The 22,035-nt window shown below is 45.6% G+C and overlaps 1 protein-coding gene across 2 annotated transcripts; it reads left to right on the forward strand.

Annotated features, from left to right (window-relative positions):
• The first annotated feature begins 357 nt into the window (after positions 1-357).
• On the forward strand, positions 358-2,477 carry LOC123154117 (GDSL esterase/lipase APG). Of its 2 annotated transcripts, XM_044572906.1 has the most exons (6): positions 358-842; positions 941-1,071; positions 1,402-1,629; positions 1,706-1,964; positions 2,140-2,142; positions 2,214-2,407. In XM_044572906.1, exons 1-6 carry the CDS (start codon positions 605-607, stop codon positions 2,405-2,407), a joined length of 1,053 nt encoding a protein of 350 aa, XP_044428841.1. In that variant the 5' UTR covers positions 358-604. The 2 variants fall into 2 exon arrangements, with proteins under 2 accessions (XP_044428841.1, XP_044428840.1); XM_044572905.1 differs by lacking the exon at positions 2,140-2,142 and having other exon boundaries at positions 2,203-2,477.
• The last annotated feature ends 19,558 nt before the right edge of the window (positions 2,478-22,035 follow it).

Below are 22,035 nucleotides of genomic sequence, written 5' to 3' on the forward strand. Positions count from 1 at the left end.
AGAATTACTGGATTTTTATTTTTATTTTGCGGAAATGAGGAAATAATTGTAGTTAATCACGCAAGAGAATGCATGCATAGGCGCGGAGAGTAAGTAGTCTCTAGCTGATTGAATTGTCACTTGATTAGGCAGAAGATCGCAAGTAGGAGTACTTGATAAGTTGTCAGCACATACAGCTTTCTTAATTCGGACAAACAAACAGCTTCATAAAGAAAGACCCCATTAACCACTGCCCGCACCTGTCTATGTCTGCCAGCTCTCCTATTCCTGTTTGTGTCAAGATAATGACCGGGAGAGCTAGAAAGACTGGTAACAATGGGCGACACAAAAGCTGGTTTTCCAAGAAGTCGCAGTGGATTTCCTGAAATCCATTCTCAGATAACTCAGCTGATGGTTAGGCAAGTCCCTATGCTATGAGGTGCTTGCTGCGTGTCGGTCCTATATGATCCTACTATTGCTGATATGTCGTCCTTTTTATATTCTTTCAATTTGTTTTTGTTTGGCTATGTGCATCTTAGTTATGCAGAGGCCGGGTGATGCTTATTATGTTTTGTATCTGCTTGATGCTACATTTTGAATCAATAAAAATGCCCTTTATCGAAAAATGAGGTGCTTGCTGCTCTTGGTTGTGTTCTTTGTGGCCGGACCATGGAAACACCCCGGGGAAGCCCGGCCACTGGTGCCGGCGGTCATGCTGTTCGGTGACTCGTTGGTTGACATAGGCAACAACGACTACATCCAGACTGCCGCCAAGGCAAATTTTCCTCCATACGGTAGGGACTTCCAAGACCATATCGCCACAGGGAGATTTTGCAACGGCAAGGTGCTCAGCAATTTCATAGGTTGGTCGCAGTCCTACTCGATCGATCTTGTTAAATATGCGCATCCCTCAAGTGTTCAACTCTTGATCTTGTGTTACGATTTTTGTGATTGGTTTCAGGTGAAGCGCTGGGGTTTACTGGCTCCCCAGTAGCATATCTCATCCCGGAGGCATCGGGGGAGAATCTTCTTAGTGGAGCTAACTTTGCATCTGCCCAATCGGGCTATTACGACCAAACGGCACATATGTATGTAAGTATATATATCACGGATCTGTTAATTCTCAAGTCTCATGCAACTTCTCTGCCATTTGATTTTATACGTTGAAATTCATGAGGAATTTTTTTCTTTTTAGATGAGACTTAGTTAACTCTCATCTAAACGAGAGCTAGCCACACAATAATTTCATATGCATTAATATTACAGCTGCTCTTAACTTTCCCCTTAGAAATTATTGATTCTCTATAGTTCTTAACTCATCCGTCACACAAGGATGGATCACCTTTGTAAGATAATAATATTTTTTTTCCACTTTCATTGAGCGTAAAATGATGTCTAAGTTGGACAAATTGTGTAATGCAGAACGTTGTCCCTTTGTCCCAACAATTAGAGCATTTCAAAGAGTACCGACATAAGCTGGTAGTGCAAGTTGGGAGCAACCAGGCTCAGTCTATCATCTCAGACTCACTTTATATCATCAGTGCTGGTTCAAATGATTATCTCTTCAACTACTATGTCAACCCTTTCATTTATAAATCCCAGGATCAGTTCTCTGACCTCCTTATCGGCATCTTGAACAACACGGTGGCGGTGAGCAGCATGAAAGATGCAATTTTTTGCCATGTGATTATGATCATGAGATTCTCAAACCTAGAACTAACTGTAGGTACTTTACGGCATGGGTGCTCGGCGCATCGGTGTTTTCTCTTTGCCAAGTTTTGGTTGTGCTCCCTTAGCAGTCACGGTGTTTGGCCATGGGGGCAATGACACGTGCGTAACTAGGCTCAACAATGATGCCATGAGGTTCAACAGAAAGTTAAGCACATCCGTCGACTTGCTGTCAAAGCGGTACCACGATCTCAAGATTGCAGTTCTCGATTTGTATACACCTCTGTACAGCCTCGTGACCTCTCCTGGCTCACAAGGTAAGATTATATTCCCTCCATTCTTAAATATAAGTCTTTCTAGAGATTTCAATATGAACTACATACAAAGCAAAATGAGTCAGTCTACACTCTAAAATATGTCTATAACTCTATATACATCCTTATATAGTCCCAATTGAAATCACTAAAAAAAAACTTCTATTTACAAACGGAGGGCGTAGTAGTATTTCAAGGCGTTTGATCCAGCTGATCAGCTATGTGTGGGTTTTGGCACCAGGGTTCACTGAGTCGAGGACTCGAGGCGAGGATGCTGTGGGACAGGAACGGTGGAGGCTACGGTGTTTCTCTGCAATCCTATATCGATCGGGACTTGTCCAAACGCAACAGCATACGTGTTCTGGGATTCTGTCCACCCCACAGAAGCAGCAAACAATGTGATCGCTGATTCCCTCGTCGATGGCATCAACCTTCTTGTTATGTAAATCATACCGTTGGGAGTAGCCATGCTGTGAGGGGTAAAGGACAGAGGCACTGCCCTATACCTAATACTGCTTGCCCCTTAGATAGTTCACCCCTTCACTGAAAGTACTGGTGTGTTCATGCCGAAAACACTATTTATATGCTTGATTTTAAGTGTGTCCTACATGTCAGCTATATACAGACCCTATCAGACAAAAAAAGGTTTGTGTAAAATAGCTCGAAAGTTATTGGTGCTAAGAACCCATTTTTTTGAAGGAAAAGTGCCCCTTGTCCATTCATATCACCAACAAGTTACACCACACATTTTCTGTGGAAGAGAGAAACCAAAGCAAGGGAAATTACTGGGAAACAACGCAAGTTTAGAAAAAAATGCAAAAACATGGGTCCCTGCATCCATCTGCACGGCCATCATGATGGGGAAGAGAAAGGTGGGCCTCCAACTTGCCAATTCCAAAAAAGCACGACGGCGGCCCTTGCTGTGTTGCCAACCGCAGAACAGGCATCACCGCGAAAACATTATTTGGAGCATGTACTAGTACTAAATAGTTATTGGTGCTAAGAACCAGGCAGAAAACCCTATTCCCGGAATTGCTAATTCTCATTTGATTAATCCAGCTCATCAGCGGCAACGATAATTTGTGTAATTCACAATCGGTGTAATGTGTACTACTGAATAGTTAGTATGGTGATAGTGGGAAGTAACTTACTAGTAAAATGCATATGTTAATATTTTATGTTATTTTTTCGTAGTGAATAGTAACATATGTGTGGTGTCATACAAATCTCCATTTAGATTCATTTTGACTTTGGATGCGTTAAGCTACGATCACATATTGTATTATCACAAACACATCTCTCATTAACTATGTACCACGTAAACAAACTTGGCTTGGGGCTACGTTATGTTACTAGCTAAATTACTCCCACTATGGCGAGCCTTATCGATGCTGCTGGGCTACACCATAGTGTACTATCCAACCAGACAATGTAATGATTCCATGAAATTATGGATTCTTAACTGTATAGAGTATTAGTTTGTTTTATCTTATTTCCTTTCTGTTTGTTCCTTTTGTTATAGCTAAGGAAACGGGACTTTATTAGAACATAGTTTCCCATATTTGTTCTCTTTTTGTCAACATAATTTTCAATTATATATTTGGCTATTTTTTGTGTGAACTATTTGTTTTTTTTTCTATCGTTTGTGTTGCCCTCAATAATTCATAGTAATGTCCTTAAAGTAAAATTTCCATAAAAGGTTTCTATTTTTTCATTGGTTCCAACATATTTGTAAACTACTTGCTCATTTTCATGACTACTATTGCACATTTTCATGACTACTATTGCACAGTTGGTTCAGGCAGCTCACGCTAGGAATCTGTTTGCTAAAAAAATAGGAATATGTGGCTACGTATAGCATTCTCTTGGTATTTTATTTATTGACTAGCAAACATGCCCGTGTGTTGCAACGGGAGAGAAAAAAACATCATGCATATACACCAAGCTCTAACACCTCCGCCTTCGTTCTGGAAATCAACCATGCTCAGCGCCGGTGCACTGGACCCCACAACAATCCTGCACAACAGCAGCACCACCGGTGATGTTGGTTGCGAGTCGAGGGAGCGCCGGCACACGACATTGCTGCCACGAGCTGCTTAGTTGCCTTCCCTAAAAAGTTCAACACAATAATAGAGGGAATTTGGCTAGACATAAATTAAATCGCATTTGAATACTTAGTGTTGCAGGAGCAGAGATGATTTAAACATATAACCCATCAACTCTGTTGTTGTTCAAACTATTGGGACATTGCATTTGCATTACATGTAGAATGGTAACACGTACAAGCATAACCCGTATTTTGTTTGTACTATTCAAATCAGTAATGATCATTCATAATCACTGGTTTTTCTCCTCATTCCCATGCAGTAAGGACACATGTACACGTACGACCTATGTCATGTTGCTGCTACTAAAAATCACTTGCGACCATTCATAAAACCATTTTCTCTCCCCATTCTACAAATAAACTACTCCTAATTAAACAATAAATTGTATTATTCAAATATACAAAATGCATTATAAAATCAGGAGCAAATCCATGAGATGGGGAGAGACAGATAATTCACACATCAATCCAAACAAAATAAGGTTAGGTCAATAGCTTTAATATGATTAGATAGACTTGCAAGAAAAGCAGACTTACCCGTTTTAAGCAATAGTCCTAATGTTTAAGCTCATATTTATCTGGTTAATAACAATGGAATTCTGACGGACAATAATAACAATATACCGCATTTCATTCACCTGACTTGGCATTCTTAGCCTGGTTTAGACATGCTTGACAACAAACAGCAGCAAATTCTTGCGTTAAGCCCAACTATGCAGCAGCACCACTATAATTGGCATGTAGCTTAGTATTGCATTGTGGATGCAAAGGTCGACCAGCTTTATCTCTTCTTCTGCACCAACTTGTTTTATACTCGATCTCTTTGAGCAATTCAAAAGATATTCCGTAATTATGAACCTAACATGTCAGACTTAACACAAAGAGGTGTTGAGCTTCATAAAACATAATTAACAAAGAGAATGGTAGAGAAGCAACCTTCTGTTTCATTCTCAGTTTTTTCAACATGCTCAGTTTGTGAGAATTCTAGTGGTAACCAAAGACCAGAATCCTCCAGTAGCTCATGACAATAGAACTCCAGGGTTTGCTTTAACAATTCTATATGGAAGGTCGAAACCCAAGTTTTGCAGTTGAGAATTTAGGAATAAAAGAAATGGAAAATGTTCAGAAGCACACAATAGGTACCAAATTATTAGACATGAATTTGAACACCTTAAAGTGAGTATAAGTTCTAACGGCAAAGCTCACATGTGTGCTTCGTCAATGGAGAATCCAACATTTAATGCTGCACATCTCAACAATACTTCTAACAACATTTAAAAAATTCAGATCTCGTAAGTAAGAAATGCAAGTAACGAATAGCAAAAACATGGACTCACCTGTGGTAGTTGGACATGGTAGTGCCAGCTCAGGGTGGAGATACCTAGCGGGCTTTTCAGCCCGCTAAGGACCGGGCCAAATGGTCCCAGCCCGCTGGCATATATGGCCTGAAAGCACCACTGGTCCGGTCTGGATTTGCTCGGTCCGACTGAGCGGATCGAGAACTGCCACCGGTGCCGTTGCCCGCTTTCTCCTCCTCCGACCATGGAGAGGTGCCCCCCGGCGCGAGCTCGGGATGCTGCTCCTTGTCAAGGCAGAGACCCACTCTAACGCGCGAGAACCACGACACCTTCCGGTCACTGTCCATGTCCACGGCGTTGTACTTGGACAGCTCATGGACTTGACCACCCAACGTGGCATGAACTGAATTGAGTTGGCCGTGTACCCACCAATCGAGAAGAGGACAGCCGTGAACGGCGTGCCCAGGCCCAGCTAAGTGGGCGCTGCCGTCGAGTTGAACCTCGAGTGGTGTTCTAGTTCCCCGACAACGGGGCGCTCAGCAAATAGCTGCACGTCCACGGCATCGAGGTGCTCAGGTGGAGCCAATGCGTGCAGGTCGAGCTGGACGTGGAAGGCAGGCTTAACTACCTGCACAATTACACTGACTCTCCCTAGGTGCACAAGAATCTCAATAGCAGCAACTCCTCCTCGATGTTTTCTTCCATGCCAAACTCTCAAACTTCGCCCTTACGCTCGCGATAAAAGCCGACACCGAGGACGACACCATGTGGATGACCCAGCAACGTAAGTTAACAGCTCCTGTCAAACTTCCATGAAAATTCAGTTTCGTCTGACAAGCTGTCAAAATTCAGTTTCGTAAGTTAGGCATGCATGTGCTAAGGCATTGTTCATCAATTAAGCAGTGTGCTTGCCTGCTTCAGGCTAGCTTTGCACGTCGGTGTTGGAGCTTCTGGCAGATTTCCTCTAGCGATGTTAAACCAACCTTCTATCTCGCTTGAGTTTGAGTTAGGGCTCACAGACTTCGCGTGAGTTTCAATTGGGGCTCACAGGATGTAGTCTCCACGCTGAACACTCATGACAACAACGGTGTGCGGCGGCGCATACGCACACACGGTGCACACGGCGACCCGAGCGCCCCGGGCAGGGCACATGCACGCACGCTGCACACGGTGAGCATGGCGTTGACTCCTACTACCCCGTGCAGGTCGGTCCCTCTGTCCTAACCGAAATTTTGCCTCGCCAGTATGGGCACCTCGGTCCGGTCTGGTCCACTGGTGGCTGGTCCAAATGGCGACTCAGTGAACAACTGGCCCAGCCCAGACCGTGTCCACCTGCCAGCCATTGTGTTTGTCGTGCTCGCGGAGGAACCTTGGTCGAAGTCCATGCTTACTGTCAGCCGCACCACCACGACAGGAACGCATCTGGTGCCGGAGAGGGCCTCGGCCATGTCCAGTGGAACCTGAGCCATGGCAAGGGTGGTAGGGGAGGAGGATCTGGCCCCGATCTTGAGGGAGTGAATTGAAGAGGAAGAGGAGGAAGATGATGTCCGGAAGGATCCCATCCAGCCATGTTCATGGAAGGAAGGGGAGGAGAAATCCAGCTTCAACCCCGACCTCGTCGAAGCTCATGCCATGGAGAAGGGCCGCAGCGCCAGTGCACGCCGGTGTCGGAGAAAGTGCAGAGGGGACGGCGGCTGCAAGGGGAAGAGATCGTGATTTTATTTTCATCCCGTGCGGCAGCAAGAATCAGGGGTGGGTCTTCCAAAGAAAAAGGAGTCAGGGGTTAATGCGTCGGCGGTTGTGGGACATGTACGTCTAGGCTAGGAAGTTGATCTGATATATATGGGATTGTTTTCCTTTTTTTTTCATCAAGCGTGATGTGCAGAGTTCGTTTTTCCCTTTTTTTCATCAAGCCCGACATGCATACTTTGTTCTGTGTCTTCTTGTGTCTTCTCTTTCGTAGTAGTAGATAAGAAAAAACATAGATCTATGTTTAAATCCCACTCGTCAATCTTTATAATTAACATAATATCAACGGATAGAAAAGGGCGACCTATGGAGAACTATGAAAGACTCCTCCCTTTAATATTAGGTATAGATATAGATTTACTTTATTTTTTAGTGTTATTCAACTACAGGTACAAAAACAACACTGTCTGGCCAAAATGCATCATCGCTGACTAGTTTCTGGCTGGTAGTCCCTCAGGGTCAGTGAGGATTTGCTCATGACACCAGGCACCTGGTCAGCCAGTGATGTGGTATTAGTTATACTGCTAGCCGGTCAGTACTCAGTGGTAATGATTCCGTTCACCTTGCATGTCTACGCTTTATTTACATATGTTTACCAGTGATGCAAACAACATTGACAGAAAGATAGGAACACAATACACACACATAATCATTCATTTGAACAATGCTTTTCGTAACACAATTCACATGTATATTTACACAGTTCACACCAACAATTCGATAATACTAGCCAAAGCTACAATCTTCACAGTTGAGCCTCTTAACAAACTAGAGACACAACGTATATTTTCTCACCGATCTCTATCCTAGTTCATAAACCCCTTGGTCATCTTGTTTTCTGCAGTGCCACTAAAATGTAAGTCTACACACAACAAAATTTGTCAAGACAACTAACATAAAATATTTATTGGTTCATTTATTGCACATGCATTTATGGATTTTATACCTAAGTTTTGATACACTCCGCTCAAGGATTCTCGGCTTCTCCAAGAAGCAGCAAATTGATTTTTGTTGTATGTCTGGAGAGAGCAGAATCTTCCAAGGCTTGATTCAGATCCTAAGAAACTATTTACCTCGCATGATAATGACACTTGTGCACACAACCATATCCGAAATGAGAATTCCAGAGTATCTCGGGCCTACTACCCCTAAGAGTTCCTCTTTTCTTCCTTCATTTTTGTGTTGTGCAACTAAAATATATGGTAGCTGCAATTGAAATATTTTATTTAAACCTTGTTGAGTTTACTTAGACATCAAAAAGTAAAGTAAGCATATACCGAGTATAATGTTGAAAAACATTCCACTCTATCTCCTATAATGAGGGAGCTGGTTGCATTCATACTATTTTTTATGAAATATTCATCACTATATTGTCACATATAATATGCATAATATGTACACCAAGGCAGACCAACCTCGCCAAGAATGTTTTCTAACATATCTATGACCGAGTAATATTTCTAACATATTCATAGGTACATGGAACATAGAGAAATTGTAAGACTCATAGCAAGACAATTACATGCATCCAAGAATTTAAGCACATCCATGACATGCATAACATAATTGAAATTGCAAGATAGTTATGAAGGAATGGAACTCACCGTCGCGTCTGACCGAGGAACATTGCAGTACATGTCAGGACTACAAACACACATCGAGGCGCAAGAGACGCGACCAGCAACAGGTCAAATCCATGTGGCAAAGCAATGGATGGGTGGCAATGCAGCAACGGCCCGACGGGAGAGAACCACCACGGCGTCCGGACGGCTTGCAAATGGCAACTTCTGGTTGGTGTGGCCACAAAAGAAGGCCGTGATGTCATTGGAGAGGCCGCCACATATCACCGGCCGGAGGAGAGGGGAGACTCGATTTTCCCTTATCTTCTCTTGATTGCAGCAGAGGGCCTTTCATGCCTTTTAAAATCCAGTTCTCAACCGTCAGTCCTTGGCGGTATTAAGGTGGGCCCCATAGCTCTGGCTATCATCTTTTGCTTGCGGATGGTGGCTTGTTGTTATTCAAGGCAAGTGTTGAGGGAGCGAATAGCATGTCAAACCTGTTGAATACATATTGCAGTGCTTCAGGATAGCGACTGCACAATGAGAAGTCATCTATATTTTTTAGTAGAGGATTTGCACAACCTTTACGTGAAACCATGAAGGTCGCTCTGAATGTGCAAACCAAATCTCTAAGTGACAGATATTTGGGCATGTATGCAGATGTTGGACACTCAAAGAATGGGTCATTTAAATACCTTAGGGATCGTGTGACATAAAAGATTAAAGCTTGGAAGGAGAAGCTCCTTTTGGCAGCTGGTAATGAGGTTTTAATCAAGTCGGTGGCTGTAACACCCCGGATGTAACTTTCCATAATAGTAACTCCAACCCTTGCCATTTCCAGCTATGTGATATGATATTTCCTTCATGGTTGGCTTCTTTTGTTTGCCTTTGTGTTATTTATTTGTTGCATTGTTATGCCATTTCTTTTTATTATTGCACTTGTCATCTATGTTTGCATCATGATCTTGCCAAGTGTTGTGTGTGCTTGGGTCATATTGCATATCCATCCTCATCATGTGCATTGTGTGACCCATGCGTGACCACCTCTTGCATCACCTCTAACTCCTTCTCTTTATTTTATTTGGCAGGTGCCATTTTCCCTACCCCCAATAATGTCCAAGACTTCCTCATAAATCTTGCATCCTGTCCTAAACCCCTCTGTCAAGTTTCACCTCATTTGGAATTGTTTTGGTCAGGTTAAAAAATGCTCAAGTTTGAATTTTATTCAAACTTGCTCCATTTTTTACCTCTAAAATTGTCCAAGGTAATTATTTCAAATACTACAACATTCCAGGAGCTTGGAAATATTTTTATATTTACCAAACTCCTCTTCTTTGTCCCTGGCCTTTTCCCATTTGTTTTTCTGCCTGAAGAAATTGCAAAAGGAAATGAGCAGCGCAACAGCCCACTACCTGGGCCAGACCCCAGCAGCAGCAGCACTCACCTGGGCCTCGGCCTCTCAGGACGGCCCAGGTACTCTGCCCGCAGCCCGTCTCAGCCCCCGCGCGGCGCCTGCCTCCTCTTTCTCACCCGGCCACCCCTTTACCCACGCGCCCGTACGCCCGCGTGGTCGCCCCGGCCTGCTCGTCAGCGCCTCCCTGTAGCTTCCAACCCACCTTTCCCTCTCCCCTCGACGTCGCCATGGGGACCGCGAGCCCGAGTGTCGGTGTCAAAACTGGCGGATCTCGGATAGGGGGTCCCGAACTGTGCGTCTAGGATCGATGGTAACAGGAGACAGAGGACACGATGTTTACCCAGGTTCGGGCCCTCTCTATGGAGGTAATACCCTACTTCCTGCTTGATTGATCATGATGATATGCGTATTTCAAGAGTTGATCTACCATGAGATCGTAGATGCTAAACCCTAAAAGCTAGCCTATGGTATGATTGTTGTATATCTATCGACTAGCCTGACCCTAGTTTATATAATGCACCAAAGGTCTAGGATAACATGAGTCCTAGCCGAATACGCCGGTGGAGGAGGAGTCCTTGTCTTGATTACCAAGTCTTGTGGAATCTTCCTTGTATGCGACAGCTGTCCGGACTGGCCCATGAGTATACGGCCATGGGGATGCTCGGCCCAATCTAACAGATTGGGAGATGACGTGGTGAGTACCCCCTAGTCCAAGACACCGTCAGTAGCCCCCTGAACCGGTCTTCAAGTTAGGAACGCTCCTCGATTCTTCCGAACTATTCTTCATCTTCGGTCATCGTTCTTGAAAACTGGTTCAACAAATCTTCTCATCTTCGATCTTGAGGATCGCCGAAGTGCATCCAAAGAGTTTACACGTCGGGTATCCGAGGAGCCCCTTTAAGTTTTCGGCCTTTATCAATGCCTTGTTATTTTTATGCTACACCTCGGGTTTGAAGTTGTTCCCGGGAGGCAGTGTCCTCTTGCGTCCGAGCTCTAACGCCGGACTGTATTCGAGGTATCTTTTGCAGCCGAGCACCAACGCCGGACTATGTCCAAGCTCCAACGCCGAACTGTATCTGAGCTCCAACGCCGGACTATATCCGAGGTGTCATAGATCATGGTTCAAAAAAGTTGAAGGAGTTTAGCCGAGTTTAATGCCGGAAATGCCCTCTATGAAGCTAGCCGCTAGCACCCGAGCTTTATGCCGGACTGCTTCCAAGGTGGTGCACCACCTCGACCGCAGGCTGATTTTTTGTGAATATTTTTAACTGGTGCAGTTTATTCTCTGCCGATGTATATCCAGTAGCCCTCAAGGTGTGTATCAGTCTAAAACCCGAGATGCACCTGAAGGCAAGTATAAAACCGCTATTCCTAGTAGTCCCTGAGACTCAGGTCGATGCGCGAAATCGGCCTGAGGATCAACTCCTAGCTTGGCAGCATACATGGGAATAAAAACGCTGTGTAATATATTAGAGATAATAGTGATCAGCGAACGGGCCCCTGAGAGAGGGTCGTGAGAAGTCGCCGTGATATATAGCTTGATGCCAGATAGGTCCAGATGGTACTTATTGCTGTCCGAAGACGCGCTTTCCCATAGTTTGATCAAGCCAAACAGTGAGCCCTTTGAATTTTCTGCATTGAATAGGCAATGCAGTAGCCCCCGAGACACTGGTCGGGTGGCAACACCAGATCAGGGGATCAATGTGCCCCTTTAATATTTGTAAATAATGAGCGCAAAGCCCAGTAGCCCCCGAGCCTTAATGTGGGCACGGGTGGCCGAATTAAGGATCGATATCCAGAGAAAAATCACAGATTATGTGTAATGATTCTATGTATCCAAGTACTTTACATCATTATTTTGACTCCCTTGCGACCATTTATCAGTTGAAAGTGGCCCATCATCGGCCTCTACCCCTTGGTAGATACTATGCAGTGTGTTTCCGCAATAACAAAACAACCCTTAGCCGATGTCTCGGTGCCGGAAGGCGGTTGTGTTTAGCGGAAACAAGGCAATCAGATATGCGGGCTTTAAAACTTTCGCTTAGTCATAGGAGCTTTATACTAGGGAAGCTAGCTATGAGCCCCCGTTTAGTGTTCGGCGAAAGCCGAGGTCAAGCCGTAAACACTTCGGCCAATGTTATGAACGGCCCGTCATTTAAAATAGTCATCGGATCCCTGACTAGTTTACGCCTATTGTGACAGTCAGTTTTCGGCTTTCTTCACTGAGGTGCTTGACCATGTGAGATGGAAGCACAATCGCAGTGGTTCTCCCTTTGCACACCTAGCCGAACAAAGCGGAACGTAGGAGGCAAGCACAGGAGCCGGGCAACCCAACTATTGACCAAAGACACAATTCGAAACCGATGCATATATAGCAATATCCGAGAATATTTGTGTCGAATCCCTAAAGGTGTCCGGCGTTGCACTGCGAGACTAATGCCGGAAACGCACAAATAGTTTAAAAGTGCCACAGGCTTGAAAAGCCAAAAAACTTATTTAAAAGTAATGTCCGAACTAGATCAAGTGTTCAGTGCCAATCCGAAAATTGGACTTTAAAAAAAGTGCTTCTGCCGTGCTTTAACGTGATACATCCTATCTCAAGACTTCAAGCGGGTCAGCCTACAGCTTCAACCTCCTATCTCGAAGGCAGAGTACTTCTCATTAGGCCAGTTTAGCAAACTAAACTCTAGCGGTTTTGAGAGAGAAATTAGCCTCCTCAGCTAGTGACCACATACTTGTGTCGAAAAAGGAATGATAAATAATAATAATAAAAATAAAAACTTTGCAACGACTAAGAAGAAGAACACTTATTATAAAATGGCTCATATAAATTTAAGAGCCCCCAAGTGACTTGGGTAAAATAATACTTTGAAACTGGTTCAACAAATATTCGGTCGTCATTCTTGGAAACTGGTTCAACAAATCTTCTCATCTTCGATCTTAAGGATCGCCTAAGTGCATCCGAAGAGTTTACACGCCGGTTATCCGAGGAGCCCCTTTAAGTTTCCGGCCTTTCTCAATGCCTTGTTATTTTTATGCTACACCTCGGGTTTGAAGTTTTTCCTGGGAGGCAGTGTCCTCTTGCGTCCGAGCTCTAACGTCGGACTGTATTCGAGGTATCTTTTGCAGCCGAGCACCAACGCCGGATTGTGTCCAAGCTCCAACGCCGGACTGTATCCGAGCTCCAACGCCGGACTATATCCGAGGTGTCATAGATCACCTTGGTTCAAAAAAGATGAAGGAGTTTAGCCGAGCTTAATGCCGAAAATGCCCTCTATGGAGCTAGCCGCTAGCACCCGAGCTTTATGCCGGACTGCTTCCAAGGTGGTGCACCACCTCGACCGCGGGCTGATTTTTTGTGAATATTTTTAACTGGTGCAGTTTATTCTCTGCCGATGTATATCCAGTAGCCCTCAAGGTGTGTATCAGTCTAAAACCCGAGATGCACCTGAAGGCAAGTATAAAACCGATGTTCCCAGTAGCCCCTGAGACTCAGGTCGATGCGCGAAATCGGCCTGAGGATCAACTCCTAGCTCGGCAGCATACATGGGAATAAAAATGCAGTGTAATATATTAGAGATAATAGTGATCAACGAACGGGCCCCTGAGAGAGGGCCGTGAGAAGTCGCTGTGATATATAGCTTGATGCCAGATAGGTCCACATGGTACTTATTGCTGTCCGAAGACGCGCTTTCCCATAGTTCGATCAAGCCAAACAGTGAGCCCTTTGAATTTTCTGCATTGAATAGGCAATGCAGTAGCCCCCGAGACACTGGTCGGGTGGCAACACCAGATCAGCGGATCGATGTGCCAGTTTAATATTTGTAAATAATGAGCGCAAAGCCCAGTAGCCCCCGAGCTTTAATGTGGGCACGGGTGGCCGAATTAAGGATCGATATCCAGAGAAAAATCACAGATTATGTGTAATGATTCTATGTATCCAAGTACTTTACATCATTATTTTGACTCTCTTGCGACCGTTTATCAGTTGAAAGTGGCCCATCATCGGCCTCTACCCCTTGGTAGATACTACCCAAGGTGTTTCCTCAATAACAAAACAACCCTTAGCCGATGTCTCGGTGCCCGAAGGCGGTTGTGTTTAGCGGAAACAAGGCAATCAGATATGCGGGCTTTAATATTTTCGCTTAGTCATAGGAGCTTTATACTAGGGAAGCTAGCTATGAGCCCCCGGTTAGTGTTCGGCGACAGCCGAGGTCAAGCCGTAAACACTTCGGCCAATGTTATGAACGGCCCATCATTTAATATAGTCATCGGATCGCTGACCAGTTTACGCCTATTGTGACAGTCAGTTTTCGGCTTTCTCCACTGAGGTGCTTGACCATGCGAGCTGGAAGCACAATCGCAGTGGTTCTCCCTTTGCACACCTAGCCGAACAAAGCGGAACGTAGGAGGCAAGCACAGGAGCCAGGCAACCCAACTATTGACCGAAGACACAATTCGAAACCGATGCATATATAGCAATATCCGAGAATGTTTGTGTCGAATCCCCAAAGGTGTCCGGCGTTGCACTGCGAGACTAATGCTGGAAACACACAAATAGTTTAAAAGTGCCACAGGCTTGAAAAGCCAAAAACTTATTTAAAAGTTTAATGTCCGAACTAGATCAAGTATTCAGTGCCAATCCGAAAATTGGACATTAAGAAAAGTGCTTCTGACGTGCTTTAACGTGACACATCTTATCTCAAGACTTCAAGCGGGTCAGCCTACGGCTTCAACGTCCTATCTCGAAGGCGGAGTACTTCTCATTAGGCCAGTTTAGCAAACTAAACTCTAGCGGTTTTGAGAGAGAAATTAGCCTCCTCAGCTAGTGACCACATACTTGTGTCGAAAAAGGAATGATAAATAATAATAATAAAAATAAAAACTTTGCAACGACTAAGAAGAAGAACACTTATTATAAAATAGCTCATATAAATTTAAGAGCCCCCAAGTGACTTGGGTAAAATAATACTTTGAAACTGGTTCAACAAATATTCAGTCGTCATTCTTGGAAACTGGTTCAACAAATCTTCTCATCTTCGATCTTGAGGATCGCCGAAGTGCATCCGAAGAGTTTACACGTCGGTTATCCGAGGAGCCCCTTTAAGTTTCCGGCCTTTATCAATGCCTTGTTATTTTTATGCTACACCTCGGGTTTGAAGTTTTTCCTGGGAGGCAGTGTCCTCTTGCGTCCGAGCTCTAACGTCGGACTGTATTCGAGGTATCTTTTGAAGCCGAGCACCAACGCCAGACTGTGTCCAAGCTCCAACGCCGGACTGTATCCGAGCTCCAACGCCGGACTATATCCGAGGTGTCATAGATCACCTTGGTTCAAAAAAGTTGAAGGAGTTTAGCCGAGCTTAATGCCAGAAATGCCCTCTATGGAGCTAGCCGCTAGCACCCGAGCTTTATGCCGGACTGCTTCCAAGGTGGTGCACCACCTTGACCGCGGGCTGATTTTTTGTGAATATTTTTAACTGGTGCAGTTTATTCTCTGCCGATGTATATCCAGTAGCCCTCAAGGTGTGTATCAGTCTAAAACCCGAGATGCACCTGAAGGCAAGTATAAAACCGCTGTTCCCAGTAGCCCCTGAGACTCAGGTCAATGCGCGAAATCGGCCTGAGGATCAACTCCTAGCTCGGCAGCATACATGGGAATAAAAACGCAGTGTAATATATTAGAGATAATAGTGATAAGCGAACGGGCCCCTGAGAGAGGGCCGTGAGAAGTCGCTGTGATATATAGCTTGATGCCAGATAGGTTCAGATGGTACTTATTGCTGTCCGAAGACGCGCTTTCCCATAGTTCGATCAAGCCAAACAGTGAGCCCTTTGAATTTTCTGCATTGAATAGGCAATGCAGTAGCCCCCGAGACACTGGTCGGGTGGAAACACCAGATCAGGGGATCGATGTGCCCCTTTAATATTTGTAAATAATGAGCGCAAAGCCCAGTAGCCCCCGAGCCTTAAGGTGGGCACGGGTGGCCGAATTAAGGATCGATATCCAGAGCAAAATCACAGATTATGTGTAATGATTCTATGTATCCAAGTACTTTACATCATTATTTTGACTCCCTTGCGACCGTTTATCAGTTGAAAGTGGCCCATCATCGGCCTCTACCCCTTGGTAGATACTACCCAAGGTCTTTCCGCAATAACAAACCAACCCTTAGCCGATGTCTAGGTGCCCGAAGGCGGTTGCGTTTAGCGGAAACAAGGCAATAAGATATGCGGGCTTTAATACTTTCGCTTACTCATAGGAGCTTTATACTAGGGAAGCTAGCTATGAGCCCCCGGTTAGTGTTCAGCGACAGCCGAGGTCAAGCCGTAAACACTTCGGCCAATGTTATGAACGGCCCGTCATTTAATATAGTCATCGGATCGCTGACCAGTTTACGCCTATTGTGACAGTCAGTTTTCGGCTTTCTCCACTGAGGTGCTTGACCATGCGAGCTGGAAGCACAATCGCAGTGGTTCTCCCTTTGCACACCTAGCCGAACAAAGCGGAACGTAGGAGGCAAGCACAGGAGCCGGGCAACCCAACTATTGACCGAAGACACAATTCGAAACCGATGCATATATAGCAATATCCGAGAATGTTTGTGTCGAATCCCTAAAGGTGTCCGGCGTTGCACTGCGAGACTAATGCTGGAAACACACAAATAGTTTAAAAGTGCCACAGGCTTGAAAAGCCAAAAAACTTATTTAAAAGTTTAATGTCCGAACTAGATCAAGTGTTCGGTGCCAATCCGAAAATTGGACATTAAAAAAAGTGCTTCTGCCGTGCTTTAACGTGACACATCTTATCTCAAGACTTCAAGCAGGCCAGCCTATGGCTTCAACCTCCTATCTCGAAGGCGGAGTACTTCTCATTAGGCCAGTTTAGCAAACTAAACTCTAGCGGTTTTGAGAGAGAAATTAGCCTCCTCAGCTAGTGACCACATACTTGTGTCAAACAAAGGAATGATAAATAATAATAATAAAAATAAAAACTTAGCAACGAGTAAGAAGAAGAACACTTATTATAAAATGACTCATATAAATTTAAGAGCCCCCAAGTGACTTGGGTAAAATAATTTTATGTAAAATGATTCTATGTACGTAAGTACTTATATCATATCTGTGTTCACCCGAACATTAAATGCGTCTTAACCGACCGTCGGCTTCACCCTCTTCGGTCAAGGACCGAAAAGTGTTATGTACTCCACCTATCGAGAATATCGACAGTGTTTCCAATAACCAGGCAATCAGGCCATAAGGCTGTAACAGAAAAAGCGCGCCCAGGGAACTTATGCTATATTACTGATGAAGTGTAAGAAGCATCTTCGAAGAAAATAGTACCCCCACCGATACCTTTCTTCGGTGCTCATTGTTACTATGAGACTTGTGCAATAGATTTTTTGTACTCATGAGTTCCGTTGTGTGCCGACCATCATTGAAAACTATAAGAGCGCTAGATTTCGGCTTCACCCAGTTTGAGGTCCGGCTCGGATGACCCGATCGTGACAATCGCAGAGGTGCTCCCTTTACTCCCTAGCCGAACAATCGGGAACGTAGGGGTAAACACAAGAGCGAGGCAACCCAGCTTGCAAATAGCTTAAGTCAATATGGTGCATATTATGGCGTAATACACGAACAAGGAATGAAGCCGTACAAGTATAATCATATGCAAGAGGAAATGCTTCATGAAGGAATCCCCCAAGTGAACTGGGTATTTGAATTTGTGCTACACAAACAAAATTTGGACAAGGAAATTTTTTACAAGCAACTTTTTTCCAAAAAAGTATAATGCTTGGTCGAACCGAACACAAGTTAAATATTTAAAACTTTGAGCATGAAGGAAACTTAGCTGGTTAATGTGTTCGGTATTGATGACGTGGTCCGAGCTTGATGCCGGACAAGGTTCCATCCCCTAAGCCGGTCCCGAGGTGGCGGAGCAAAGAGCTCGGCACTCCAAAGTGGTGACATAGCACGGTCAATGCAGGTCGGCAGAGTGATGCCGAAGTCCCCGACATGGGGTAATGAAGTGTTGATGAAGGCCCCCATCTTGCCGAGGTGACGTGGTATGTCAGTACGCCGAGTTGACGATACTGTCCAACCCGGATCATTTTCCTGTGCATAAAAAATAGTGCAACCTGGAAATAATATTAATAATAATAATTTAAAAAAATCGTTGCATAATAAATAATTTATGCAAAGTGAGTAATAAAAGAAATATGACCTGGCGCCGAAGTCAATGTCGACGCAGGGCGTCGGCGTGATGCGGTAAAGGCGTGGCAAAGCCTGGTTTCACAGGTCGGTCCGAGTTTCGGATGCAGCGTTCGCCGGACTATGTACGGAAACTGACCGAAACACCATGCGACCGTTGTCAATGCGGCCACCATTTGATAGACCTGTGTACATATGATGGACAAACTAGAGTAATAATTCGTTGGGAAAAATGAACCCAAACAAGCAAAAAAATACTAGGATTAATAGCACCTGGTTGATTTTTTGTAGGAATCCGAAGAAAGGTGACTCCCAAAGTTGGGACTCGATCTGCACACCCATTGCCTGATGGGCGACAAAGCGACGGCATGGCGATGCTGGCAAAGGTTGGCTCGCGGAGGCAAAGCCCTTGGTCCAGCTAACGTGACGGAGCTGGTCGGCTAGTGACGCCGAAGTCTTCGGAGTAGGTTGATGAAGAGATGGCGAAGCCCCCGGTCCAGCCGAGACGTCGAAGCCTCGATGTCAGCCGATGAGTCGAAGTAGGTCAGCGTGACGGACACCGGCTTGAAGAAGCAACAGTGCGGCCCTGCCGATGCAGGTCGTGACGTGGTCAATGCCGGCATGATGAAGTGATCGTGCGGCGATGCCGGTGTGCCCATTCCGTGTAATCCGTGGGGCGGCGATGTTGGCGATGATTTATCCTTCGCGATGCCGAACTCTTGTTCGGCTTGCCGAGATGATGATCCGAAGATGTTGAGCTCGGCTCAACAAAGCGACGACGTGTCTAGCGCAGGTCGGCAGCCTTGGAGCAATATTGCCGGATTGGTTTGACACCAACATGATGATGAAGATGACCTCAGGGGAGGCTTAAAATTTTACGGGCATGCGTTTAAAAATGACACACAATACCCTAGATGAGAATTCCTCTAAAAAGATTGTCCAATATCACGTTCATAAAGAAACATGAATTCGGGTCGGATCCGTATTCGCGCAGAAAACAGATCCGAAAATTGGTCCACTCATCGGAAGGTTCCTAGAGTTTGAACTGTCGGATCGAGCTTAAATTTGGAGGGGTGATAGATATGAGAATTCCGCAGTATATGAACGGTTGGATCTTCGAAAGGACCTTCGAGCTGGGCTTTAGAGACCACACCCTAAACTCGTCCAGATTCCCGTCCAGATTTGACAGGGCTCCGGTATATCGTAGATTGTCGGAGATTCCTCCATCGGAACTCGACGAAATTTTGCATGGCTGTTGTAGACGTAATTCCACACTATTCCACCGAAGCAATCGTCAAACCGACACTGGAGGAGGCGGTGACGGCGGATACAAGTTCGCTGTCCAAAAAAACAGCACGGCCACCCGAGGGCAATGTTGACGTTGAGCCCTCGAGCTCCGTGGATGATTCCTCTACGATCATGATACAGATCAAAGTTGATGTTGATGAAGGCCCCCATCCGAACATGACGATCGGAGATGGAGCACGGTCCTCGGTCGAGTCAAGGTGACCAGTCGAGCCGACGACGAAGATGCCGGCGTCGCAGTTGACCTGCGGGCGAGCCATTGATTCTTTTGCCGATCACACAGCGGAACTCTCAATGAAAGCACCAATGTCGGTGTCAAAACTGGCGGATCTCGGGTAGGGGGTCCCAAACTGTGCATTTAGGATCGATGGTAACAGGAGACAGGGGACACGATGTTACCCAGGTTCGAGCCCTCTCTATGGAGGTAATACCCTACTTCCTGCTTGATTGATCATGATGATATGAGTATTACAAGAGTTGATATACCACGAGATCGTAGAGGCTAAACCCTAAAAGCTAGCATATGGTATGATTGTTGTATATCTATCGACTAGCCTGACCCTAGTTTATATAATGCACCAGAGGTCTAGGATAACATGAGTCCTAGCCAAATACGCCGGAGGGGAGGAGTCCTTGTCTTGATCACCAAGTCTTGTGAAATCTTCCTTGTATGCGGAAGTTGTCCAGACTGGCCCATGAGTATACGGCCATGGGGGTGCTCGGCCCAATCTAACAGATCGGGAGATGACGTGGTGAGTACTCCCTAGTACAAGACACCGTCACCGAGTGCACACCGTGCTCGCCCGCTTGCCCGGCCGCCCTACTTAACCCCTCTCCTTGCCACCTGCCCCGCCTAGGGTTCCCTCTTCATCTCGCCTCTGCCGCCAGGTGAGAGAGCCACCAGACCCATCGCGCCACCGCCGTCCCGAACGCATCTGAGAGCGCGCCCTCGTTGCCGGCATGCCCTCCGTCGACCTCCGCCTCACCAACTGTGTCCTTCTTCTTCCCCCTCATCGACTATGTCCACGATGTCAACTACGTGGAGACGGAACACACCACTGCGACGTCTTCTTCCCCATCTTCAACTCCGGCCATCGTACCTGTTTGATCGCCGCCGTCGCCGTCTCCGTCCACCTCCTGACCAACGGAGCTCACCTCCGAGCTCGTGGTGATCACGCGCGTCTCCCCGACCATTTTCCCTTTGGATTGCATGCTTTGTCGTTGTTTGCCATGTTCGCCGAGCCCGCTGTCGTCGGACCTCATCTCCGGCGAGTGCTCCGACCCCCTCTCGTTTGTTTTGCGTGTCCGGGGAGTTTCCCTCCTCAGCCTCGCCGTAGAGTTTCGTGCCGCGTTTCGCCCATGAGCTCGTGCTGGTCGAGCGCGTCGCCGCCGCCTCTGTCGCTCGTCGACGTCCGGTGCGGTCAGTTGCCCCTGTGCGTGCAAGATTCTCTGTCGAATCCAACGCGACCCTCCGCCGCGTCCTTGGGCCACCGGAGACCACTCCGGCGAGCTCCTCCGCCGCTCTGCGCTGCATGCCAGCCGCTCCTCTACTTTCCCCTATTTGGAAGCCAGCCGCCTAGCCACTGCCATGTGGGACCCAGGAACCCCACCTGCCAGCCACACACCCACACACGCACCCTCTCACATGACACGTGGGACCTGCGGGCCCACATGTCATCCTCACGCCCCTGTTTTAAACCCAATCGGCAATATTGTCCATTTTGGGCCTTTCCAGTTAGGGCCATTCCATTTTTGGGCTAGTCCATATGTGGACATTTCCTATTAGGGAAACTTGCCGTTTTTGTCTTATTTCATTTAGGGCAGTTTTTCGCTTATAGCATTTGTGGGGATTTTTCTACTGCAACATAGACATATTATATATGTTTTTAGGGTAGACAAATCCCACCAATCCAATGGTGGCATTAGTTTTTGCATTTGAGCAAGTTTGCACACATGTCATTTTACATCATGATGCTGTTTTGTCATTTTTAGTGATTTAATTCAAACATGCTATGAGGTTGATTGGCACATGGATAGCTTCATTTTGATGCCTACGCCATGCTAGATTTTATTAGCTATCATGAATCTGTTTCTGCCATGTATGATTTTCCACCAAGTCTGAAAACCTGTTTTATAACAATTGCCATGTTTGCATGGGTGCTATCATCATTTATGTAGGTCTTTGTATCAAGTTCAGTAAGGGAGTTTTGTTAAGTGCATTTAGTACTATCATGCCATGATCTTGTGTAATGCAATATGTTCCTGTACCATAAAGTTTACTAGGCTTAAACTTTGCAACCTAATGCTGTTCTGCCACGATCTATGGATTTCTACTAAGTCTGATGAACTTTTATCTTTTGCACTTTTGCCATGCTATTTTGAACAGGTTCTAGTGAGTTCTAGCAGTAGCTCAGTGTTCATGAATTGTAGAACT

This window comes from Triticum aestivum, chromosome 7A (assembly GCF_018294505.1).
Source record: "Triticum aestivum cultivar Chinese Spring chromosome 7A, IWGSC CS RefSeq v2.1, whole genome shotgun sequence".
NCBI classification, from domain to species: Eukaryota; Viridiplantae; Streptophyta; class Magnoliopsida; order Poales; family Poaceae; genus Triticum; species Triticum aestivum.